The sequence below is a fragment of the Oncorhynchus masou genome, chromosome 1 (assembly GCF_036934945.1).
Source record: "Oncorhynchus masou masou isolate Uvic2021 chromosome 1, UVic_Omas_1.1, whole genome shotgun sequence".
Taxonomy (NCBI): Eukaryota; Metazoa; Chordata; class Actinopteri; order Salmoniformes; family Salmonidae; genus Oncorhynchus; species Oncorhynchus masou.
The window spans coordinates 72107551-72134343 of NC_088212.1; the positions used below are offsets into that span (position 1 = coordinate 72107551).

Sequence of the window (26793 nt, forward strand, 5' to 3'; positions counted from 1 at the left end):
AGAAGGTTCCAGAGGGGTGGTGACTGCAGGAGGAGAAGGCTCCAGAGGGGTGGTGACTACAGGAGGAGAAGGCTCCAGAGGGGTGGTGACTACAGGAGGAGAGGGCTCCAGAGGGGTGGTGACTACAGGAGGAGAAGGTTCCAGAGGGGTGGTGACTACAGGAGGAGAAGGTTCCAGAGGGGTGGTGACTACAGGAGGAGAGGGCTCCAGAGGGGTGGTGACTACAGGAGGAGAGGGCTCCAGAGGGGATGTGGCTGCAGGAGGAGAGGGCTCCAGAGGGGTGGTGACTACAGGAGGAGAGGGCTCCAGAGGGGTGGTGACTACAGGAGGAGAAGGCTCCAGAGGGGTGGTGACTGCAGGAGGAGAAGGTTCCAGAGGGGTGGTGACTACAGGAGGAGAGGGCTCCAGAGGGGTGGTGACTACAGGAGGAGAGGGCTCCAGAGGGGTGGTGACTACAGGAGGAGAGGGCTCCAGAGGGGATGTGGCTGCAGGAGGAGAGGGCTCCAGAGGGGTGGTGACTACAGGAGGAGAGGGCTCCAGAGGGGTGGTGACTACAGGAGGAGAGGGCTCCAGAGGGGTGGTGACTACAGGAGGAGAGGGCTCCAGAGGGGTGGTGACTACAGGAGGAGAGGGCTCCAGAGGGGATGTGGCTGCAGGAGGAGAGGGCTCCAGAGGGGTGGTGACTACAGGAGGAGAGGGCTCCAGAGGGGTGGTGACTACAGGAGGAGAAGGCTCCAGAGGGGTGGTGACTACAGGAGGAGAGGGCTCCAGAGGGGTGGTGACTACAGGAGGAGAAGGCTCCATAGGGGTGGTGACTTCAGGAGGAGAAGGCTCCAGAGGGGTGGTGACTACAGGAGGAGAAGGCTCCAGAGGGGTGGTGACTACAGGAGGAGAGGGCTCCAGAGGGGTGGTGACTACAGGAGGAGAAGGCTCCAAAGGGGTGGTGACTGCAGGAGGAGAGGGCTCCAGAGGGGTGGTGGCTGCAGGAGGAGAAGGTTCCAGAGGGGTGGTGACTACAGGAGGAGAGGGCTCCAGAGGGGTGGTGACTACAGGAGGAGAAGGCTCCAAAGGGGTGGTGACTGCAGGAGGAGAAGGCTCCAGAGGGGTGGTGACTACAGGAGGAGAGGGCTCCAGAGGGGTGGTGACTACAGGAGGAGAGGGCTCCAGAGGGGTGGTGGCTGCAGGAGGAGAAGGTTCCAGAGGGGTGGTGACTACAGGAGGAGAGGGCTCCAGAGGGGTGGTGACTACAGGAGGAGAGGGCTCCAGAGGGGTGGTGACTACAGGAGGAGAAGGCTCCAAAGGGGTGGTGACTGCAGGAGGAGAAGGCTCCAGAGGGGTGGTGACTACAGGAAGAGCGGGCTCCAAAGGGGAGGTTTCTCTAGACTGCAGGAGGAGAGTTCTCCAGAGGGGAGGTGGCTGTAGACTGCAGAAGCAGAGGGCTCTAGATGGGAGGTGGCTTTAGGAGGAGATGGCTCCAGAGGGGACATGACCACTGTCCTCGACTGGCAAACTGCAAGACAATAGGACAACCACTGAAACAGAATCCTTTGCACCAACGTGGTTATGGTCATCCGATCGAGATGAACCAATCACTATCGGATCAAGATTTGTCACTTCTTCACTTGGCATTAAAATGTGTGTCTTTTATTCATCCACTGTGTCCACATTGTGAACAGATTTTTAGAGGGCGGGCTAATGATTATTTTAATGGTTTGACTGTCCAGTTGCGTCTACACTTGTGAGATATGCAGACACAATGCATGCCTGACAACCTCCATGTGGTCTACACCGGTCTACATATGTGGGCACAATCAGGATGAGGAAACAAATTAGGACAATAATGCATGTGAGCACCAAGTATGAATGGGGCTACAGACGTTGCCAAAAGGTTGCTGCCATAGAGAATGATAGATGCCTCTAGTGGTTCAAAGGCATGCATAGCGCCATTAAAGCCTTCCACCATTTTAATGTAGTCACAGATTATCCATTATATTAACCAGATTCCCCCCCCACACACATCCTGAAATTGCATTTTTTGCCCCAACCTAGTTTTATCATTGGAATGTGATACAAAATGAGGCAACGGTGTGCTTCAGGACTACGCGCACGCCTCCGAGCGTCGGGTTGGCTTTTTGGAGTGTTTATCCGACTGGACAATAAAATAAGATGAACGTCCCCCTTGATTTTAAAACCAAAGTTGCACCCCTGCGCATAGGGGTTGTTTTTAAGTCTAGGCATTAACGCCAAATGAGGTAAGGGTTAATGTTTGGGATAGGCTTAAAACAAACATTTAAAAAACAACTTTCTATAGCTGGATTTGAACATGCATCTTTTGAAACAACACCCATCCACCATCACCATCCACAACACTCAGCAAAACTGAAACTTACTTGAAGGTAACAGCGCTCACTGTTGCCCCTAGTGGCCGGTTTCCACGACATCTGTCAATACTGACTTGAATCTCGGACAAAGTATTTTTTCTTAAAGTTTGCCAGAATGTCACATGTCCTACTTATATCCATACACCCGTACAACCTAAGCATTATGAAGCTTCTATTCAATCAGGTAAGCCACACATAGCAAATAAGCCTGTCATAGACCTACAAACAAAAACTCCTCGCTTGGTGAGCGGAAAAAATGTAAAAACCTGCACCTGCTGGAGAACACAGATTTTAGGCCCAGTTATCCCTGTTGCTTCGCCTCTTGCTCTCTAACATAGTCAACTGGGTGGGACTTCCAACTTCATTGGCTGATCCTTCCTTGTAACCCTGTTGGAGTCAAGCCCAACCGGGTCATGAGGAGGGATCAGCCAATCATAAAGAAGAAAATTGACTACTTCAAAATGGAGATTGCCTCAATGTCACTGCCTATGCTGTCACAGATGCTATTATGGCACAGATACAAAGATGAGTCCTCTAGCTATCTCTTTGGTTGCAGCAGAGATGGTTGATATGCCATTCATTATTAACCGTTATTTCACCAGATAACCTGGGTAAGAGGTTGAGGGAAGAGGTGGGGGTTGAATGAACCCATAGGAGGATGGGGATAATTAGCTGACCCTGGTATTATGATCAGCTCGGTTGGTAATGTAGCCAGGATACAGGCTACTCGCATGTATTGTCATATAACCCTAGTCTGGTTCTGTACCTTCATCAACAATATTCTGGTTCATGTATACTGGAAATGTGAGGCATTTTATTTTGAGATCCTTGATGGTCAATGAAACTGATGTAAACTAATGCGAGAGAGAGAGAGGAGAAAGAGAAAGAAAATGTACCATAGACAGTAATTCATCCACAACATGCATTCTAGGTCTTTCTCTCCATATCCACTTACACAGAAGTGGTAATGAATTAGGTTGACGATTGGTGCCGCACTAGTAAAGTAGACAGCAAATAGAACGCATTGCATCTACACAGAACTGCATAGGTCTTTGAGTTATGCAGATACTAACCAGGAAACGAGGTCAAACACTTGATATAGACAATGTATATTATATGGATTCTAATGAGAATTAAAAAAGGTGGAAACATGTACCTTTACACTGAGCCTTTCATGTAAAATACTTGTTTAACAGGGTTATCACTCCTTCCTTGTTAAATTCTATAAAACTCAAATAGAAAGGGATCCCAATGCTGAGACATGTCCTTGCCTTTTTAAACCAGTAGAGGGCAGTGCTAGACCAATCATACAGATCACAGGACTTACTTTTTTCCTCTTTTCTTGTTTCAGACAGAAATGAACTATTCTTTGACAGGGATATAATTGCTCACTTTGAACAGACGAAGAATAACTTTTGCTGCTATGTCTACAAAATCAGTCGTGGACAAGTAGAGGCGTGAGATGATTGTCTGAAGTTTGGTAAATCACGTGACATTCCTCCAACTACTAATTATGAAATGCAAGAGAAGTCCTAATGTAGATTGTTGAATGTTTTCCTATTCATTTTATGCACTTCTTTCCCAATAAAGATAACATACGGTCATCCTGTTTGTACTTTAAGATGTTGGCACTCTAATAGTGTCTGAACTGGTCATTCATGTTTTGTTCTTCCAATCCGACTGTTGGATACATCTGCCTTTTTTGATGTTTTCATTTTTGACATAAGGATGAAATTGAGTGACTTCCGTAACGGAATAACATTTTTGATCAAAGAAGTTGCGTTGATCCACTGTATATATATGTTTTTATAGACACCGATTTCCCTCTATCATAGCTGAATAAATGGTTCAGAACCATCCTCCACTTCTGATCTTCACGAGGGTGATCACACAGAGGGCTTTCTGCTGGTTTGAGTTTTGCTTCTCACAACTTCCAAAGCAGAATCTGGTCACAGCGTTGCCTCTTTACACTGGAATAACACATATGTAGACTATACAGACGTTAACGCATGACTTTAATGATGGACCTGAGGATACAATGAAGACCATAATGTTGCAACAATATGGAGAGGAGCATGGTATGCAACAGTCGTCCAACATACGGAATTATACTCCACCTACTGTAGCATTGTAACTTGAGCCATAGCGTCACAAACACCATGAGGGAAAATTACATACTGTATGATAAATATCATATCTTCTGTTCTCTGAAAAACAATGCTGAAACTCACTAGGTTGTTCTCAGAGTCTGAGTTGGAGACAGAACTGTCCTCAGTCGATGCCTGATGGAACATTAATCAGCAATCTGAATTCATGGCTTAACAGTCACATGATAGTATACATGTAACAATGCTGTAAATTCAGGTGTGCATTGATGGAGTAATTATTTGAAGCTGCTGTAGCATTATGATTGTCTATAATCCATGATGTGTGTTATAGTGGAGTCAGCAAGAGCACTTTGCTTCAAAGAGTCAACATTGTTCAGTTTGGCCAGTACCCCTATCACCACTATAAATAATGCATGTAGGACTAAACTAAACTATCAAACATGCAGCATACAAAAAGCAAGCACCTGCAAATTATTTTTATTTTCAATATATAATTATAGGCTAACCGAGTTGGGTATTGTGTGCAAACCTGAATTATCATGACAGCACCTTATATTTTATGAATTTGTACAGTTATTAAATATAACACAAAATAAAATCAAACAAGCTTATACAATTGGTATTCATTTTTGTACATTGTACCATAACTCAAGAAAGGCCATTGATAGCTAAGCTCCCCTAAATCCAGCAAGGTAAGGAGGAAGGCTACAATGGTCAGGGAAACATAGGGGTCATGTTCTGAAGCAATGGCAGAAGACAGTTGAATCCATCTCATTTTTCCAGGAATGCAGAGAGCAGCTTTCAAAGGGAACCATTATACAACCGTAACATTATGAATCCTCATTTAGCCGGTCAGGTCAGTCATGATTTCAACATATCCAGGTCAATTACTTGATAAGCATATCCAGTAAATAAGTAAGTAAATCCAGATAATTATCATACAGGATGTCCAGCTAATACCCAATGAGTACATCCACATCATTATATGCACACACACTGTAGCTTGTCCAGCAAATAACCATTTGGTGATAAAATCAATGCGTTAGAATTTCCCCCAAATCACAAAATCAGCACCTTGATTCAGGGAGAGTGGGGGCGTGTTTACATAGACATGTGGGTCAGGGTTAAAAGCCATAAGATTTGCAGTCATTGGCTGAGGGGAGTGTCAGTGTCAGCTTTTGGGCCCCACCTGCTCCCGCCTCTCTGGCGCTCTGTCCAGGATGGGGCTGAGGCCACGGACCCCTGCGTACGGCCGGTGGGAAACCCCATTCATGGCTGAAAGGCCCCCACTGTCTATCGGGCAGATGTAGTCCGCCAAGTCATCCGGCCTCCTCTTCCTCAGGTGACTGAAGTGGGTGAAACCAAGCTTCTTGGGCTGAAATAATACAGGAAGACAAGAGCTTAAGCTAGGGTCCTCTGTACACAGTAAGTACATTGAACAATAACTACTGTGTATTATTTCTAAAACTCAATATAAAATTAGGCAGATGTCATTACATGTACAGAGTATTCACAGCACATTACAGGGTAATCACAGGCCCTCTTCCATGGACACAGCAGTCGTACCCGGACTTTGGCGGCGGTAGTGAGGGGTGCATGGCCGGTGGCGTTGGCATACTCCCGTTTCTCCAGAGAGGCCTGCGTCCCCACCAGGGCGGTGAAGGCGGTGGCCAGGTGGCGGCGGAGCAGGGTCTTCTGAGGGGGGATGTTCAGGAGCATGGCCAGGGTCTCAGAGCTGAACCGCAGCTCCAGAATCTAAAGTACAGGGGTAGAGGACAGGGCTGGAGCTCACTCAGGTAGGAACACAACCATTTAAAAGTGCTGCATCCAGATTCTCCTGTCTTCTTCCAAAAAGTGTGTTCCTGCAGATGACGGGGGGGGGGGGGGGTGCAGCTGTACACTTCAGAAAGGTTTGGGGAATTGGGACGCATGCATGGTTCTGAGGTGCAGTCCACTCACAATGAGACCTCCATGGACCCCACTGCCCCGTAGGTTGGGTGCATACTCAGCCAGGTCCACCGCCCGAAGCCACTCCATCACACGATGGTTGGACCATTGGATCACCTCTGAGGGAGAGGGGTTCCTCTGACCAGGGAGAGAGCGAAATGAGACAGTTCCTCCACTGAGCAGTAAAATCTTATCGTTAAGCAAATCTTAACTAATTTCTCATCCATCATTCCAACTTTTCCCCTCAGTCACTCATTTCCCTCCTCCCCCCACCTCAGGGTTCCCACCCTCTCACCTCCTCTCCGGGCCTTCGTCGGAGGCAGTGGGGGTTGAACTTGTTGACGTGGAGGACGTGGATAGCACACTTTATACTGAGGTGATGAAGCTGACTGGTCACCTTCAGGAAAAGCAGGTCATTCTGGGAAACAGTTTAGATACTGTAGTTCAGTAGGAAAGCTAGGGCGTATGCCCTGTAGTTCAGTAGGAAAGCTAGGGCGTATTCACTGTAGTTCAGTAGGAAAGCTAGGGCGTATTCACTGTAGTTCAGTAGGAAAGCTAGGGCGTATTCACTGTAGTTCAGTAGGAAAGCTAGGGCGTATTCACTGTAGTTCAGTAGGAAAGCTAGGGCGTATTCCCTGTAGTTCAGTAGGAAAGCTAGGGCGTATTCACTGTAGTTCAGTAGGAAAGCTAGGGCGTATTCACTGTAGTTCAGTAGGAAAGCTAGGGCGTATGCCCTGTAGTTCAGTAGGAAAGCTAGGGCGTATGCCCTGTAGTTCAGTAGGAAAGCTAGGGCGTATGCCCTGTAGTTCAGTAGGAAAGCTAGGGCGTATTCACTGTAGTTCAGTAGGAAAGCTAGAGCATATTCACTGTATGGGAACCCTTTTATATTAAATGGTGATATCAAATGAGAGCATTTACACTCAACATTTCTTGTACGATTCACTTAAAAAGATATCATTGTTTAGCCTTACCACGGTGAGATACTGAAGCATCCTGCCATCCACTCGCCCCTCATGGAACTGGTCCTTGTACTGAGGAAGGCCTATGTCATCCAACCACCCTGCATGTGACCAGAGTTAACCATTTTAACTTCCTTTGAAACAAGGACCATTTTCCAGCAAAATATCCTACAGACAATGCAGTTGACTCATTGTGCATCTCAAATATCACATTTCTGGTCATATCTGAATATAGTAGATTTTAATAGTACAGTTTAAAGTTGTAGACGTACGTGTAACCCAGATGTGGTTAAGTTCACAGGACTTCTCCAGGGCTTTAGTACTGAACCCCCTTAGAGCCAGCTGTAGTTTCTTCCTGTGTAGGGGGTGATTGATACCCATTTCCTGTGGACACAGAAAAATGTACATTAAAATAAAGTTCTCAAACACATGCAAGGTTTTACCAATCAATGTTTATATGTTCAGAACATGAACCTGATTCCTGCAGTGCTACATGTTCTCCAGAGAGTATTATGACAACGCAGAGTCCATATGAAACCTGCGGAGACTGAAGGGTTCTGAGTGACTGACAACCTACTTGTGACCCTGAGGCTGTCCTAATATAGACACCATACAAGCAACCATTCTGTATGTTTTTAAGTACAGAGTAGCAACTCTCTCCTTCAATATTTTAAAATGTTGTATTTCATTTATTTCACCAGGTAGGCTAGTTGAGAACAAGTTCGCATTTGCAACTGCAAAGCAGTGTGACACAGACAACAACAGAGTTACACACGGAGTAAACAATAAACAAGCCAATAACACAATAAACAAGTCAATGACACAGTATTAAAAAGAACGTCTATATACATTGTGTGCAAAAGGCATGAGGAGGTAGGCAATAAATAGGCCATAGGAGCAAATGATTACAATTTAGCAGATTAACACTGGTGTGATAAATGAGCAGATGATGATGTGCAAGTAGAGATACTGGTGTGCAAAAGAGCAGAAAATAAATAAAATAAAAACAGTATGGGGATGAGGTAGGTAAGATTGGGTGGGCTATTTACAGATAGACTATGTACAGCTGACCTTCTCAAAGTCCTGTGGCCTTGCGGACAGGAGCGTCTGTCCGTTGTCGACCCACTGCCGGGTCAGGTTGACATACTGGCCCAGACCATAGTCCTCCAGCCAACCACACACCTGCTCTCTGGTCCACTGGTTGAATGGTGTGTTCATATCCCTGATAGACAGAATGAGAGAAGTTAGATTAAGAATGCTTGAGAGAGAGAGAGAGAACACTGATATAAGCAAAACAAGGTTCTCTGTCTACATATATTGTATATGGCCTATTCAACATCTATACGATATGAACAGTACGCCCTATATTGAAACAGGTGCAGTAGCAAACATGTGACTAATTTCAGGAAACTAGACATACCTCGTAATGTCACTACTTCACAGGAGAGGTATTTGAATGTAATTTATATATTTTCTTATCAAAAGCATTTTTTGGCAGAAATGCCTTCTGGGACATGTAAACTTTCATGTGCCTTAAAAACAAACTTGTATGCCGTCTGTAAAAAAAAATAATGTTTTTGTTAAATTGCAAGCCGAGTTGGTTTAACCATGGAAAAGACAGTAAAGGGGGATACCTAGTCAGTTGTACAACTGAATGCACTCAACTGAAATGTGTCTTCCACATATAACCAACTCTATGAATCAGAGAGGTGCAGAGGGCTGATTAAATCCACATCTTCGGAGCTTCGGAATGTTTACCTCTTCAGCTCGGGATTCAATACAGCAACCTTTTGGTTACTGGCCTAACGCTCCTACCCGCCAGGCTACCTGCCGCTAGCCATGATTGGCTGAGAGAATGGTTGGGCTGGAAATGCTGAGAGATGATTTCAGATTGTGCTGTCACGTAGCACTCTTCTGTCTATAACATAAGCTGCTAAATATGTCTAGGTAATCCTTTCTAAAGTGGCCTTTTGAAAGATATCACAAAAATCTGCACAAGTGTCGCTAAGGCTCTCCACTTTCTGGAGGACCGAGTGTCGCTTAGGCTCTCCACTTCCTGGAGGACCGAGTGTCGCTTAGGCTCTCCACTTCCTGGAGGACCGAGTGTCGCTAAGGCTCTCCACTTTCTGGAGGACCGAGTGTCGCTAAGGCTCTCCACTTTCTGGAGGACCGAGTGTCGCTTAGGCTCTCCACTTCCTGGAGGACCGAGTGTCGCTAAGGCTCTCCACTTTCTGGAGGACCGAGTGTCGCTAAGGCTCTCCACTTTCTGGAGGACCAAGTGTCGCTAAGGCTCTCCACTTTCTGGAGGACCGAGTTTTGAAATCAGTGGAATGCCTGGTGGAAGCAGAATATGATAGCTAAGGAGATGGCGTTTGATTGCAAATGCAAAGGGAGCCAAAGAGAACAAGGAAGGCTGTTGAATAAAACACCTGTCTGGATTACATTTTCAAACTAAGGGCAACCATGGCATTTGTGACAAAGAGGGAGAAACATTCATCCATGTATATGGGTAAGAGAGTCTAGCAAGCTACATTTTCAGATATTCTACATTTCTAATTTTGTTAAAACGTCTTTTTCATTGCCCGTTAAAGGGTACTGTTAGCTAGCTAGCTAACATTGTGTGTATGATCTGTGTAGTAATGTTTTCATATTTCAGAGCTATTTACATTGCTAGTTATGGACTAGCTAACATTGAACTTAGCACATTTGTTAGCTTTCGCTACCTGTAGATTCATGCTGGATAGTAATGTTATGAGTTGGGATTATGGTTCATTGTTTAGCTAGCTACATGTCTCAACAAAAGACTCCACTATACAGGTAACCATTTCACTGTGCCGTTTACACCTAACAAGCTAGAAACTGAGCAAAAATCATTGTTTAGAAAGCTGCTTTTTTTTCTTCTTTTAATTCCCTGGTATTCTAGATTTATATATATTAAATGCATGGGTGTATTGGTGTTAACTGGTTCACTTCATGCTATTTCTATGTCATGTAAAAAAACATCAAATTGTTATACATAAGACCAAATCGAGGCAGTTGGTCACACTTTATTTGTATAGATGGTCATACTATCAAAAAGTCATCTGTTGATAAGCAACTGTTTGCTAAGGTTACGGTTAGGTTTAGAATAAGTGTTAAGGTTAGTTGAAATGTTACTACATTGTTCGTTCATGCCAATAATCTATTGGGGAATTAGGTGGTGTCAAGGAGTTATCCCCAAATCCAGTCTTACCGAACAGTGCTGCCAGACTCAGGGGTCCGGGTCAGTCTTGGCCCCGCTGTGGCACGCAGCCCCCCTCTCCTAAACTGGTTTGGTTCCAGGTCCTCCCCCTGTAGACCCCCTGACTGGGTCCGTCTGATCCTGGAGGAGAGGACCGTATTTGATTTCATAGACATACTGTACATAATATTCAAGACTTGGGCGTCATTCACATTCCTAAACTTGCCATTTTAGGTGAGGTATATGCTCAATCTACTGTATATATTTTATTTAAAAAATATATTTAAAGAATATATACCACTCACTTTCCCCAGAGCTTTCTGATACTGTTATTGTTCTTCAAGTGTTCTGGTGAGCCAATAGTCCGTTGACCTGACTCCGCCCCTGAAGACTGGGGTGAAAGATCAGAGGATGAGGTGTCGTCCATTTTCTCTGTCTTTCCTGTAAGAAGGGGGGGAAAGATCAACAAAAATTATTTTCTAGTTGTGTATCTACCATTGAAACATTTAAAATCAGAAGTTTTACATCTGGGCAAAGGTTCTGGTTAAGCTTTAATTTGAGTTTCTTTTGAAAATGTGCAATGCAAGAATAAAAACAATCAACTGGTTCAAAAAATGTATTTCTTTCCAGGACTGCAAAACCAATAGCTGATGTTATCTTGGTGAAAAAAAGTTTCATACAGGCGGTGAACCTTCAAAAAGACTTGAATCTTAATGACTGAATTATGTTTATTGCCAATAGCCTGTGAAGAGAACTAGCACAAACATGTTAATTAACTCAGACTAGTGCCATGGACACCCTACGTGTACATATCTGAAATATAAGGAACATGAATGTATTGGAAATTCCAAATTGTATGCTGTCATCTTACACAGAGCACTGACACACACATTTACCCTGACAGACATTTTCCTAGTCCCCAGGTCCAGAACAAGTTAAAGGAAATGTACAGCATTATACCATGAGCCATGAATGCATGACTCCCTTCCATCGTATGAGCACAAAAAAAAAAAATATTAAGCAACATCTCACGGCACAACTTCTCTCCCCCATGTGACCTACTTGTGCATGTACAGACATGTATGTAACTGATAGATGCACACGCACCGAAAAGCATTAACGTGATGTAAATGTCAATTGTAAACTATTTTGTCTGTAATGTATTTTTTGATATGTGTCGAACCCCAGTAAGACTCACTGATAGGCCCACTAGGGGATTGGTAGAGCTTTGCTTTCTCATGTTTGTATTGGAGGCCTTTGGCACTAACCGAACAACCCAAAAGGAGTGAGAGCACATAGAAAGGGGTTCCAGCTGCTGGGCCTGTGCCTGTTTATGTGTACAGCACAAAATCCCACCACTGCATCCATAATATGGCACCAGTTACAGCTGGGAGGCCAATATAGATTAATTTTGTGGGAGGATCATATACTCATGGACTTGATTCCTGCCACTCCAAAGTCCAGGGTGGAGTTGAGGAGAGTGTGGTCCATGAGAGGGGGTGGGGTTGTGTGGACCGTGGTCATTTAAAAAGAGAAGGTGGAATTGGGTGTAAGTGTGGTCTGTGAGAGAGAGGATGGGGTTGGGTTCAGTGTGGTTGACCAGAAAAAGGGTGGGGTTGTGAACATGGTATATGTCAGGCAGTCAGGAATATCCCTGAAAACCTTTGCTCCGGCTGGGGCCTCGCCGCTGTTTGGCTTTGATCAAAGTGCCACAAGCCACTGATCTGTGTATTTGCCTGGTCTCAAAAGGGAGGACCAGGTCTTGGTATGATCAGCTATCTGGGGATTTGTGCTCTGTGTTGTAGAAGGGGCCAGAACTAAGCAGATATGGTTTCTCAGAGCAGGTCTGTCCGCCATGCAACATAAGATACAGTGAAACCTAAGTATATTCTGAGGTGAAGGTGTCTGAAGCACTAATAGACAGTGTGTGTGTGTGTGTGTGTGTGTGTGTGTGTGTGTGTGTGTGTGGGTGGTGGGGGGGGGGTTAATGCTTCTTTAGGCTTACTTGAGTCTCCGTCTTCACTCCCCTCTGGAGACCTCTGGCTCTGTGTCTCACTGCACTCTCCTTCTCCAATATGCTCTGGGAAGGAGGCCTTCACCGGCAGGGTCTGGCATCGGTTATCTACAGGCCTATTCTGCAGAACAAACACAGACTAATGAAACAATTAGACCAATAGAAAATGTTTTATGTTACTTTTGATTAATTAATTTATTTTCTATAAAATTCTAATTGACAAAACACAAAATAATCATGTGGTCAGAAGTGTGACCCAAACACAATAAAGAATAGTAATGGTTAGATATGAAAATGAAGAGTTTTGTTCACAGTAATAATACCTCAGTAGACACTTCAGCCTCTACAGGAATCACCACTATATGCTAGAGGTAGGAAAGGTGAAGAACAGTCATTAGATGACAAGGAATCAGTGCTGTGATACAGATTGGGGAGAAAAGTGTAATGACCTTTTTAGACAGATATTCTCACTCTGGGCAGTAAATGGTGTCAAGTGAAAATGTCCCCACTACCTTCGATGAAGATCCATTCTGTAGGTTGTCCATACTGCTTGATACAAGTCGGGGATGTGTCCTGATAAAAATATATTATCATCTGATTATTCAATTTACAATGAATTATATTGGTTAGTGCAGCACCATAGAGCTCTTAAAGAAGTCCCAGAAAAGGCATTCTATTCCCAGTCTCACCAGAGTTCTCTTTCCTTCTGGGCTGGCAGGTGGGACACGAGCTGTGGGGATGAACTGCTGAAGGACATCTGGACCAGAGGAGAGACGGAGATGAGGACAGGGAGTGAGGAATATGACGGTAGTGCCATAACCTCTAGTTCAACAGTCAGAAGACTTGGGACAATGAGGCTTCTGAACCACCATTGTCAGTGTATGCTTGGGGATGAGAAAACAATTTTTCCCCCTATCTGAACATTCCCCTTCCTCTGACCCACCTCAGTCTTTTTGTTCTCAGGGAGTACACTGGAAGGAACTGTCCTCATCACCACTCCATGCTCCCGTTCCTCACTGCTGCTCGATGGAGTACTCTCATTGGATATTGAGAGGATAGTGGGTGGAGCTATCAAATAAACAGTGTCATTGCTTCATACCATCATGAGTAATGGAAATGTTCTGCTTTCTCTAGTTCATTATACAGTGGGGCAAAAAGTATTTAGTCAGCCACCAATTGTGCAAGTTCTCCCACTTAAAATGATGAGGCCTGTAATTTTCATCATAGTTGAAGTGTACCTATGACAAACAAAATGAGAAAAAAATCCAGAAAATCACATTGTAAGATTTAATGAATTTATTTGCAAATGATGGTGGAAAATAAGTATTTGGTCACCTACAAACAAGCAAGATTTCTGGCTCTCACAGACCTGTAACTACTTCTTTAAGAGGCTCCTCTGTCCTCCACTCGTTACCTGTATTAATGGCACCTGTTTGAACTTGTTATCAGAATAAAAGACACCTGTCCACAACCTCAAACAGTCACACTCCAAACTCCACTATGGCCAAGACCAAAGAGCTGTCAAAGGACACCAGAAACAAAATTGTAGACCTGCACCAGGCTGGGAAGACTGAATCTGCAATAGGTTAGCACCTTGGTTTGAAGAAATCAACTGTGGGAGCAATTATTAGGAAATGGAAGATCTGGAGCTTAGGAAATCCCTCGATCTGGAGCTCCACGCAAGATCTCACCCCGTGAGGTCAAAATGATCACAAGAACGGTGAGCAAAAATCCCAGAACCACACAGGGGACCTAGTGAATGACCTGCAGAGAGCTGGGACCAAAGTAACAAAGCCTACCATCAGCAAGGGCATTGAAGATGAAACGTGGCTGGGTCTTTCAGCATGACAATGATCCCAAACACACCACCCAGGCAACGAAGGAGTGGGTTCGTAAGAAGCATATCAAGGTCCTGGAGTGGCCTAGCCAGTCTCCAGATCTCAACCCCATAGAACATCTTTGGAGGGAGTTGAAAGTCCGTGTTGCCCAGCAACAGCCCCAAAACATCACTGCTCTAGAGGAGATCTGCATGGAGGAATGGGCCAAAATACCAGCAACAGTGTGTGAAAACTTACAGAAAACGTTTGACCTCTGTCATTGCCAACAAAGGGTATATAACAAAGTATTGAGATAAGTATTTGGTCAATGACAAAAGTTTATTTTCCACCATAATTTGCAAACAAATTCATTAAAAAATCTTACAATGTGATTTTCTGGATTTTTTTCCCTCATTTTGTCTGTCATATTTGAAGTGTACCTATGATGAAAATTACAGGCCTCTCATCTTTTTAAGTGGGAGAACTTGCACAATTGGTGGCTGACTAAATACTTTTTGCCCCACTGTACATTTGAATGTAAGGAATGTTTTTCTCTTTGGTGGCTTTTCATTAAATCAATCAATATCTAGAGTAGTACAATGTATGTTAGGGGAGGTTGGTACCTTGTCTTGGAGTCACAACATCTCTGAACTGTCTGCACTGGACTAAGAGCAGTGTGAGCTCCTCAATACGCCGGTCCTGTAACAGGGAGATGAATCCATACAGTACCTGCAAAGTAGTTCTTCACATTTTGTGATACGTGGGTTTAAAATTAATTTAAATTGTCAATCTACACAGAACACTAAATGCCAAAGTGGAAAAAAATGTAATAAGTAAACATTGTTGTATAAGTGTTCAGCTCCCCGAGTCGAACCATGTTAGAAAATCCTTTGGCATCGATTACAGCTGTGAGTTTAGTGTAAATCTAAGAGCTTTGCAAAGCTGAATTATGACATATTTGTCAATTAATTTGCAATAACCATTGTCACTTCCTCTTGAACACGAAACGAGGGAGAGCTCAGTTGTGTTCCCAAGAAAGCTAAGGTAACTGAGCTAAACAACTACACCCCCCCCATAGCACTCACTTCCATCATCATGAAGTGCTTTGAGAGACGAGTCAAGGACCATATCACCTCCACCCTACCTGACACCCTAGACCCACTCCAATTTGCTTACCACCCCAATAGGCCCACAGACGACGCAATCGCAACCACACTGCCCACTGCCCTAACCCATCTGGACAAGAGGAATACCTATGTGAGAATGCTGTTCATCGACTACAGCTCAGCATTTTACACCATGGTACCCTCCAAACTCTAGCTGGATCTCGACCTGGATCTCGACCTGTGCAACTGGGTACTGGACTTCCTGACGAGCCGCCCCCCAGGTGGTGAGGGTAGGTAACAACATCTCCACCCTGCTGATCCTCAACACTGGGGGCCTACAAGGGTACGTTCTGAGCCCTCTCCTGTACTTCCTGTTCACCCACAACAGCGTGGGCATGCACACCTCCAACTCAATCATAAGGTTTGCAGGCGACACTACAGTGGTAGGCTTGATTACCAACAACGACGAGATGGCATAAAGGGAGGAATTGAGGGCCCTAGGAGTGTGGTGTCAGGAAAATAACCTCACACTCAATGTCAACAATACAAAGGAGATGACTTCAGGAAACAGCAGAGGGAGCACCCCCATCCACATCGACGGGTCAGTAGTGGAGAGGGTAGTAAGTTAAGTTCCTCAGGGGTACACATCACGGACAAATTGAAATGGTCCACCCACACAGACAGCATGGTGAAGATGGGGCAGCAGCGCTCGTCACCAAAAGCGCGCAAACTTTTAGATGCACAATCGAGAGCATCCTGTCGGGCTGTATCACCTCCTGGTACAGCAAATGCTCCGCCCACAACCGTAAGGCTCTCCAGAGGGTAGTGAGGTCTGCACAACGCATCACCGGGGGCAAACTACCTGCCCTCCAGGACACCTACACCACCCAATGTCACAGGAAGGCCATACAGTTCATCAAGGACAACAACCCGAGCCACTGCCCGTTCACCCCGTTATCATGTAGAAGGCGAGGTCAGTACAGGTGCATCAAAGCAAGGGCAGAGAGACTAAAAACAGCGTCTATCTCAAGGTCATCAGACTGTTAAACAGCCACCACTAACATTGAGTGGCTGCTGCCAACATACTGACTCCACTCCAACCACTTTAATAATGGAAAAAATTATGTAATTGTTTTTATCACTAGCCACTTTAAACAATGCCACTTAATATGTTTACATACCCTACATTACTCATCTCATATATACACACACTGTACTCGATACCATCTACTACATCTTGCCTATGCCGTTCTCTACCATCACTCATTCATATATTTTTATGCGCATATTCATTCATTTACACTTGCGTGTATAAGGTAGTTGTTGTGAAATTGTTATGTTAGATTACTCATTGGTTATTACTGCATTGTCAGAACTAGAAGCATTGCTACACTCGCATTAACATCTGCTCACCATGTGTATGTGACAAATAAAATTTGATTCGATTTGTTGTTTTGAAAGTGTATTAGAAAGTTCTATTAGCTAGCTAACATTTTAGTTTGGATCTCACAATGCTGTTGGCATCAGTTGCTGGGACTGCTAGTCTCTGTCCAGTGATCCTGCCAACTAAGGCCGGGTCTGAAGTTCTATTTACCTAGCTGCCTATCAAGCCAGCTGTGTATTCCTTGAGGGCTTGAATGCAGTCCCGCGATGCAATTAGCCATTGCGGCTGGGACAGAGGATTGTCCCGGGTTTGTGGCTGTCGAGATCCCTGCTGTTTGTCATGTTGAATCTTCCCTGTGACCTGCCTTGTCTGGAACTGTGAGGAGGAACAGCGTAGCCTACGTTGCTAGCTACCATGACAAAGACCAAAGCAGGTGGGAGTACCGTTGAGGACAGTGGTGTCTATCACACGTGAAGTATCTTTTAAAACAAACAAAAATAGTTCTAAAAGCAGATGTTACAGCAAGATAATAGAGTTGTGTTTTGTCAAAATACTGGTGGATTCAACTAATAAAATGGTCAACCGGTCCAGGACCTGAAGAACAGGTTGCAGTTCTCCCAGGTTCAGCTCGATGAGTTGAAACAGGAGAACGGCAAGATGAAGGCAGTCTGTAAGTCCTTGAGAGAGGACAGTTCTGTGTGTGAATCCATGATAACAATGATGGATAAATCAATATATCAAGGCGGAACTACATGGTTGTGGGCAGAATTGCAGAATCTCCACGAGACCTGGGCGGAGCCTGAGGACAAAGTGAGGGAAATGATCTCTGAGAAATTGAAGATGGACCACATTGAGGCCCACGGGACTGGAAAACCCACTACCGGCCGAGGCCAATAGTGGTCAAGTTCCTAAGGTTCAAGAACAAGGTAGCCGTTCTGGAAAGAGCCAAGAACTTGAGAGGAACATTCAATTGAAGTCAGAAGTTTACATTCACTTAGGTTGGAGTCATTAAAACGTGTTTTTTAACCACTCCACAAATTTCTTGTTAAACTAGTATTGTCCAACAATTGTTTACAGGCAGATTATTTCACTGTACCACAATTCCAATGAGTCAGAAGTTTACATACGCTAAGTTGACTGTGCCTTTAAACAGCTTGGGAAATTCCAGAAAATTATATCATGGCTTTTGAAGCTTCTGATAGGCTAATTTACATCATTTGAGTCAATTGGAGGTGTACCTGTGGATGTATTTCAAGGCCTACCTTCAAACTCAGTGCCTCTTTGCTTGACATCATGGGAAAATCAAAAGAAAATCAGCCAAGACCACAGAAAAAAAATGTAGACCTCCACAAGTCTGGTTCATCCTTGGGAGCAATTTCTAAACGCCTGAAGGTACCTCTTTCATCTGTACAAACAGTAGTACACAAGTATAAACACCATGGGGCCACATTGCAGTCATACTGCTCAGGAAGGAGATGTGCTCTGTCTCCTAGCAATGAATGTATTTTGGTGTGAAAAGTGAAAATCAATCCCAAACAACAACAAAAAACCTTGTGAAGATGGAGGAAACAGGAACAAAGTATCTATATCCACAGTAAAACAAGTCCTATATCGACATAACCTGAAAGGCCACTCAGCATGGACGAAGTCCACTGCTCCAAAACCGGCATAAAAAAGCCAGACTACAGTTTGCAACTGCACATGGGGACAAAGATGTTACTTTTTGGAGAAATGTCCTCTGGTCAGATAAAATAAAAATAGAACTGGTTGTCCATAATGAGCATAGCTAGGTTTGGAGGAAAAAGGGGAAAAAGGGGGAGGCTTGCAAGCTGAAGAACACCATCCCAATCGTTAATCACTGGGGTGGCAGCATCATGTTGTGGGGGTGCTTTGCTGCAGGAGGGACTGGTGCACTTCACAAAATTGATGGCATCATGAGGAAGGACAATTATGTAGATATATTGAGGCAACATCACAAATGGGTCTTCCAAATGGACAATGACTCCAAGCATATTACCAAAGTTGTGGCAAAATGGCTTACTGACAACAAAGTCAAGGTATTGGAGTGACCTTCACAAAGCCCTGACCTCAATCCTACAGAGGATTTGTGGGCAGAACTAAAAAAGCATGTGCGAGCAAGGAGGTCTACAAACCTGACTCAGTTACACCAGCTCTGTCAGAACGAATGGGCCAAAATTCACGCAACTTATTGTGGGAAGTTTGTGGAAGGTTACCTGAGACGTTTGACTCAAGTTAAACAATGTTAAAGGCAATGCTACTAAATCCTAATTGAGTGTATGTAAACTTCTGACCCACTGAGAATGTGATGAAAGAAATAGAAGCTGAAATAAAAAACTACTATTATTCTGACATTTCACACTCTTAAAATAAAGTGGTGAACCTAACTGACCTAAAACAGGGAATTTATACTAGGATTAAATGTCAGGAACTGTGAAAAACTGAGTTTAAATGTATTTGGCTAAGGTGCATGTAAACTTCTGACTTCAACTGTAGATCTTCCTCCACGGGGACTATCCTTGAAGCTGTGCGCCAGAAGAGGAAATAACTTATCCCAGCTGTGAAAGCTGCCAGAGCGCTTGGAGATGTTGCTTACATCCACTTTGACAGGTTCATTGTCCACCTTCCCTCCCAGAAGCCTGGAAGGGATGAGAGACCCAAGCCTATGGGTTTGTAGTTTCAACTCTGCAGCACACACACCTCAATTTATTAATTGACTGCTGAATGTATATTTTTTTCTCTTGCTTGGTTTGCTCTTTTCAGTATTATGTCTCTGATAATCTACCCAGGAAAGGACATAAATTAGCCCATATTAATATATGTAGCCTTAGAAATAAGGTTTATGAAATCAATATCAGATAATTCATATATTAGCCATTTCTGAGACTCACTTAGATAATTTATTTGATGATACAGCACTAGCAATACAAGGGAAAAACATATAGAAGAGACAAATGCCTTCAAAAAGTATTCAGACCCCTTGACTTTCACATTGTGACGTTACTTCCTTATTCTTAAACGGATTAAATTTATTTATTTATTTTTAGATTTGAGAAAAAACATTGAGGGAAATCTGACTGGAGCAAAGTAGAGAAATCCTTGATGAAAACCTGCTCCAGAGAACTCAGGACCTCAGATTGGGGCGAAGGTTCACCTCCCAACAGGACAACGACCTAAGCACAGTTGAGACAGCACAGGATTGGCTTCAGAACAAGTCTCAATATCCTTGAGTGGCCCAGCCAGAGCCGATCTAACATCTCTGGAGAGACCTGAAAATAGCTGTGCAGCGACGCTCCCCATCCAACCTGACAGAGCTTCAGAGGATCGGCAGAAGGTCCCCAAATACAGAAGGTCCCCAAATACAGAAATGCCAAGCTTGTAGCGTCATACCCAAGACGACTCAACGCTATAATTGCTGTCAAATGTGCTTCAAAGTACTGAGTAAAGGGCCTGAATACAAAAAAAAAGGTTTTTGCTTTGTCATTTGAGGGGAAACAAACAACAATTTAATCAATTTTAGAATAAGGCTAACATACAAATGTTAAGCTGTAGCCGTACCCATTGGTTGCAGTGATCACAATTTATTGGCTATATTCAGGAAAGCCAAAGTTCCAAAGGTTGGTCCTAAAATAGTGTATAAGAGATCATACAAAAGATTTTGCTCTGACTCTTATGTGGATGTTAGATACATTTGTTGGTCTGATGTGATTTCCACCTGGCACAGCCAGAAGAGGACTGGCCACCCCTGATAGCCTGGTTCCTCTCTAGGTTTCTTCCTAGGTTCTGGCCTTTCTAGGGAGTTTTTCCAAGCTACCGTGCTTCTACACCTGCCTTGCTTGCTGTTTGGGCTTGGTGTCTGTACAGCACTTTGTGACAACTGATGTACGAAGGTCTTTATAAATAAATGGGATTGATTGATGTGATTAATAAGGAGCATCCACATGATTCACTTGATGAATTTATGAAAATGCTTCTTCCAATTATTAATAAACATGCACCTGTTAATTAAGAAACTGACTGTTAGAACTATTAAGGCTCCATGGATTGATAAGGTATTTTTTTTTTAAACTGTATGGTTGAAAGAGTTGGGGTGAAACAAGTGGCCAATAAGTTTGTCTGCAAATTGAGAAATTGTGACTAAACTCAAAAAAGAACAAGAAACTGCATTATGAAGCCAAGATCAATGATATAAATGGAAAGGAACTCAGATGGCATATTCATCAAAAACCATTTGATGAATTATTTGAATGACTTTATTGGCAAAGTGGGCAAACTTAGGCAGGTAATGCCAATCAACTAACAATGAGCCATGGTATTCATGCATTAAAAAATAATAATTTTGTAAATTTAGTGTGGGAGAAGTGCAAAAATTGTTATCGATCAATAATGACAAGCCTCCTGGCATTGACAACTTAGATGGAAACTGAGGATGGTAGCTGACTCGATAGCCAAATCTGTCATTTCTTTAATCTGAACCTAGAGGAAAGTCGGTCCTCAGGCCTGGAGAGAAGCCAAAGTAATTCCTCTACCCAAGTGGTAAAGTGGCCTTTACTGGTTCTAACAGCGGACCTTTAAGCTTGTTGCCAGCTCTTAGCAAACTGTTGTAAAGAAATTGTGTTTGACCAAATAAAATGCTATTTCTCTGTTAACTTCATATCGCTGCAGGGGCAGTATTGAGTAGCTTGGATGAAAAGGTGCCCATTGTAAACGGACAGCTCCTAAGTCTCAGTTGGATAGGTATTGCTTTTCCCTCTCCTACTGTGAAAGACATTTGCGGTTGATATATTATCGATTATATATTTTAAAAACAACCTGAGGATTGATTATAAAAACGTTTGACATGTTTCTGTGGACATTATGGAAACTATTTGGAATTTCGTCTGCGTTGTCGTGACCGCTCTTTACTGTGGATTTCTGAACATAACGCAACAAACAAATGGAGGTATTTTGGATATAAAAAAAAATCTTCATGGAACAAACGGAACATTTGTTGTGTAACTGGAGTCTCTTGAGTGAAAACATCCGAAAATCAAAGGTAAACAATTAATTTGATTGCTTTTCTGATTTTCGTGACCAAGCTTCCTGATGCTAAGTGTACTTAATGTTTTGTCGTGCGATCGATAAACTTAAACGCTTGGATTGCTTTTGCTGTAAAGCATAATTTCAAAATCTGACACGACAGGTGGATTAACAAAAGGCTAAACTGTGTTTTCCTATATTGCACTTGTGATTTCATGAATATAAATATTTGTAGTAATATTTATTGAATGTAACGCTATGCTATTCAGCGGTTGTTGATGACACTTATCCCGATAGGGAGATTGCAGCCATAACAAGTTAATTTGTTAACAGACTTTCAGCATGCTTAAAGAGAAGTGAAGTACATGTTGAGTGCCCTGACAAATGACCAATGATTGGTTGAAGGAAATTGATAAGAATAGTGTCAGCTGTATTGTTAAAGTTCAGTGGAGCCTTTGATATTATTGACCATAACTTGTTGGGGAAAAAAAAAATCATACACTACCGTTGAAAAGTTTGGGGTCACTCAGAAAGGTTGTCGGTTTCCATGAAAACATGCATGAAATAAGTTGCAAAAGGAATAGAAAATATAGTCAAGATGTTGACAAGGTTATAAATAATTATTTTTAATTGAAATGATTGTGTCCTTCAAACTTTGCTTTTGTCAGAGAATCCTCCATTTGCAGCAATTACAGCCTTGCAGACCTTTGCCGCCACCAAAGCACACCCAGACCATCACATTGCCTCCACCATGCTTGACAGATGGCATCAAGCACTCCTCCAGCATCTTTTCATTTTTTCTGCATCTCATGAATGTTCTTTATGATCTGAACACCTCAAACTAAGATTTGTCTGACCATAACACTTTTTTTCCCCAATCATCCTCTATCCAGTGTGTTCTTCTGCCCATCTTAATCTTCTATTTTTATTGGCCAGTCTGAGATATGGCTTTTTCTTTGTTACTCTGCCTAGAAGGCCAGCATCCCGGAGTCACCTCTTCACGTTTGACGTTGAGACTGGCGTTTTGCGGGTACTATTTAATTAATGAAGCTGCCAGTTGAGGGCTTGTGAGGCGTCTGTGTGGTCAAGGTGTGGGACTCTAACCTGGAAGCTTACAAGAAATCCTGCTATGCCCTCCGACCAACCATCAAAAGGGCAAAGCACGCTCGTCTTATGTGGCAGGGCTTGCAAACTATTACAGACTACAAAGGGAAGCACAGCCATGAGCTGCTCAGTGACACAAGCCTACCAGATGAGCTAAATCACTTCTATGCAACACTGAGGCATGCATGAGACCATCAGCTGTTATGGACGACTGTGTGAACACGCTCTTTATAGCTGACGTGTGTAAGACCTTTAAAAACAGGTCAACATTCACATGGCCAGACGGATTACCAGGACGTGTGCTCCAGGCATGTGCTGACCAACTGGCAGGCGTCTTCACTGACATTTTCAACATGTCCCTGATTGAGTCTGTAATACCAACGTTTCAAGCAGACCACCATAGTCCCTGTGCCCAAGAACACTAAGGCAATTTGCCTAAATGACTACAGAACCATGGCACTCACGTCCGTAGCCATGAAGTGCTTTGAAAGGCTGGTAATGGCTCACATCAACACCATTATCCCAGAAACGCTAGACCCACTCCAATTTGCATACCGCCCAAACAGATCCACAGATGATGCACTCTATTGCAATCCACACTGCCCTTTCCCACTTGGACAAAAGGAACACCTACGTGAGAATGCTATTCATTGACTACAGCACAGTGTTCAACACCATAGTACCCTCAAATCTCATCACTAAGCTAAGGATCCTGGAAATTAACACGTCCATCTGCAACTGGGTCCTGGACTTCGACGGACCACCACAGGTGGTGAGGGTATGTAGCAACACATCTGCCACTCTGATCCTCAACACTGGAGCCCATCAGGGGTGCATGCTAAGTCCCCTCCTGTAATTCCTGTTCACCCACGACTGTGTGGCCAGTCACAACGCCAACACCATCATTAAGTTTGCAGATGACACAACAGTGGCAGGCCTGATTACCGACGAGACAGACTATAGGGAGGGAGGAAGTCAGAGACCTGGCGGTGCCAGAATAACAACCTATCCCTCAACGTAACCAAGACTAAGGAGATGACTAAGGACTAAGGACCGTTCAGCAAAAGGTGGACCGAGCACACCCCAATTCTCATCAACAGGGATGTAGAGGGGCAGGTTGAGAGCTTCAAGTTCTGTGGTCCACATCACCAACAAACTAGAATGGTCCAAACACACCAAGACAGTCGTGAAGAAGGCACGACAAAGCCTAATTAAAGGAACATGCACCTGTGGAGCGGTCGTTAAGACACTGACATCAATTAAGGTCACAGTTTTAGGACCCTAAAGAGGCCTTTCTACTGACTCTGAAAAACACAAAAATAAAGATTCCCAGGCTCCCTGCTCATCTGCACGAACGTGCCTCAGGCATGCTGCATGGAGGCAGGTTGTCAAGGGAAATAAATGTCAATGTCCGTACTGTGAGACGCCTAAGACAGCGCTACAGGGACACAGGACGGACAGCTGATCATCCTTGCAGTGGCAGACCAGGTGTAACACCTGCACAGGATCGATACATCTGAACATTACACCTGTGGGACAGGTACATGATGGCAACAACTGCCCGAGGTACATCAGGAACAGACAATCCCTCCATCAATACTCAGACTGTCCGCATTAGGCTGAGAGAGGCTGGACTGAGGGCTTGTAGGCCTGTTGTAAGGCAGGTCCTCGCGAGACATCACCGGCAACAATGTCGCCTATAGGCACAAATCCATCGTCGCTGGACCAGACAGGACTGGCAAAAAGTGATGAGTCTCGGTTTTGTCTCAAGGTGTGATGGTCGGATTCGCGTTTATCGTCGAAGGAATGAGCATTACACCAAGGCCTGTACTCTGGAGCGGCATAGATTTGGAGGTTGAGCGTCTGTCATGGTCTGGGACGGTGTGTCACAGCATCATCGGACTGAGCTTGTTGTCATTGCAGGCAATCTCAGTGCTGTGGTTTACAGGGTAGACATCCTCCTCCCTCATGTGGTACCCTTCCTGCAGGCTCATCCTGACATGACCCTTCAGCATGGCAATGCCACCAGCTATACTGCTCGTTCTGCGCGTGATTTTCTGCAAGACAGGAATGTCAGTGTTCTGCCATGTTCTGGATCTCAATCCCATTGAGCACGTAGTCTTATTTCCCTCATTAAAATGCAAATCAATGTATAACATTTTTGACATGCGTTTTCTGGATTTTTACGGACTATAACAAGGAAATCCCAACACAAGCTGCCCAGTGACACGAGCCTACCAGACAAGCTACATGCTTTTTATGCTCGCTTCGAGGCAAGCAACACTGAAGCCTGCACAATAGCACCAGCTGTTCTGGATGGCTATGTGATAATGCTCTCGGTAGCCTATGGGAACAAAACCTTTAAAAAAGAAAACTGGTCAACATTCACAAAGCAGCTGGGCCAGACGGATTGCCAGGAAGTCTACTCAAAGCATGCGTGCACCAACTTGCAACTGTCGTCACTGACATTTTCAACCTCTCCCTGACGAGTCTAATACGTTTCAAGCAGAACACCATAGTCCCTGTGCCCAAGGAAGCGAAAGTAACCTGCCTAAATGATTACCACCCCGTGGCACTTACATCAGTAGCCATGAAGTGCTTTGACAGGCTGGTCATGGCTCACATCAACAGCATCCTCCCGGACACCCTAGACCCACTCCAATTTGCATAATCTGTTGGGGCGGTATGTGATCTCAATCGCACTCCACACTGCCCTTTCTCCCTTGGACAAAAGGAACACCTATGTGAGAATGCTGTTCATTGACTGAAGCTCATCACCAAGCTAAGGACTCTGGGACTGAACACCTCCCTCTGCAACTGGATCCTGGACTTCCTGACGGGTCGCCCCCAGGTGGTAAGAGTAGGCAACAACACGTCTACCACACTGATCCTTAACACTGGGGCCCCACATGGGTGTGTACTTAGACCCCTCCTGTATTCCCTGTTCACCCATGACAGCGTGGCCAAACACGACGCCAACACCATCATTAAGTTTGCTACAGGGAAGGGTGGGCTGAACAGGCCCCCATTAACATCAACGGGGCTGTAGTGGAGCGGGTCGAGAGTTAAGTTCCTTGGTGTCCACATTACCAACAAACTGGCATGGTCCAAACATACCAAGACAGTCGTGAAGAGGGTACCTTAAACCTATTCCCACTCAGGAGACTGAAAAGATTTGGCATGGGTCCTCAGATCCTCAAACGGTTCTACAGCTGCACCATCGAGAGCATCCTGACTGGTTGCATCACCGCCTGGTATAGCAAATGCTCGGTAAGGCGCCAGAGAGGGTAATGCGAACATCCCAGTACATCACTGGGGCCAAGCTTCCTGCCATCCAAGACCCATATAAATAGGCGGTCTCCGAGGAAAGCCCATAAAATTGTCAGAGATTCCAGTCAACCAAGTAAAAGACTGGTTTCTCTGCTACTGGTCTAGGACCAAAAGGCCCCTGAACAGCTTCTACCACCAAGCCATTAGACCGCTTTACAATTCATAAAAATAGCCACAGGACAATTTACTTTGAACTCCCCTCCCCCTTGTACACTGATGCTACTCGCTGTTTGTTTGTTACCTATACATAGTCACTTCGCCCAATTAGCCTGTATACTGAATAGTTACCCCGCTATATAGCCTCATTATTGTTATTCTTATTGTGTTATATTTTAGCCTACTTGGTAAATATTTTCTTCTGCTTGAACTACACTGTTGGTTAAGGG

At 44.2% G+C, this 26793-nt stretch overlaps 1 protein-coding gene across 5 annotated transcripts in view; it reads right to left on the reverse strand.

The window, feature by feature from the left end:
- Positions 1-4379: 4379 nt before the first annotated feature.
- The window catches only part of LOC135550082 (liprin-beta-2-like), a 35904-nt gene continuing 13490 nt past the window's right edge, over positions 4380-26793 (reverse strand). For 4 of the 5 annotated variants that reach the window (XM_064980567.1, XM_064980576.1, XM_064980585.1 and 1 more), the window contains 15 exons: positions 15070-15145; positions 13573-13697; positions 13319-13386; positions 13142-13202; positions 12953-12994; positions 12621-12750; positions 10921-11056; positions 10628-10756; positions 8467-8617; positions 7668-7779; positions 7408-7496; positions 6732-6854; positions 6449-6574; positions 6056-6244; positions 4380-5864 (listed from right to left, as the gene is read on the reverse strand). In XM_064980567.1, the coding sequence (XP_064836639.1) occupies positions 5661-5864; positions 6056-6244; positions 6449-6574; positions 6732-6854; positions 7408-7496; positions 7668-7779; positions 8467-8617; positions 10628-10756; positions 10921-11056; positions 12621-12750; positions 12953-12994; positions 13142-13202; positions 13319-13386; positions 13573-13697; positions 15070-15145 (1761 nt within the window). In that variant the 3' untranslated portion in view covers positions 4380-5660. The remainder of the gene's footprint in view (positions 5865-6055; positions 6245-6448; positions 6575-6731; positions 6855-7407; positions 7497-7667; positions 7780-8466; positions 8618-10627; positions 10757-10920; positions 11057-12620; positions 12751-12952; positions 12995-13141; positions 13203-13318; positions 13387-13572; positions 13698-15069; positions 15146-26793) is intronic. The other variant, XM_064980559.1, reaches the window with a different exon arrangement.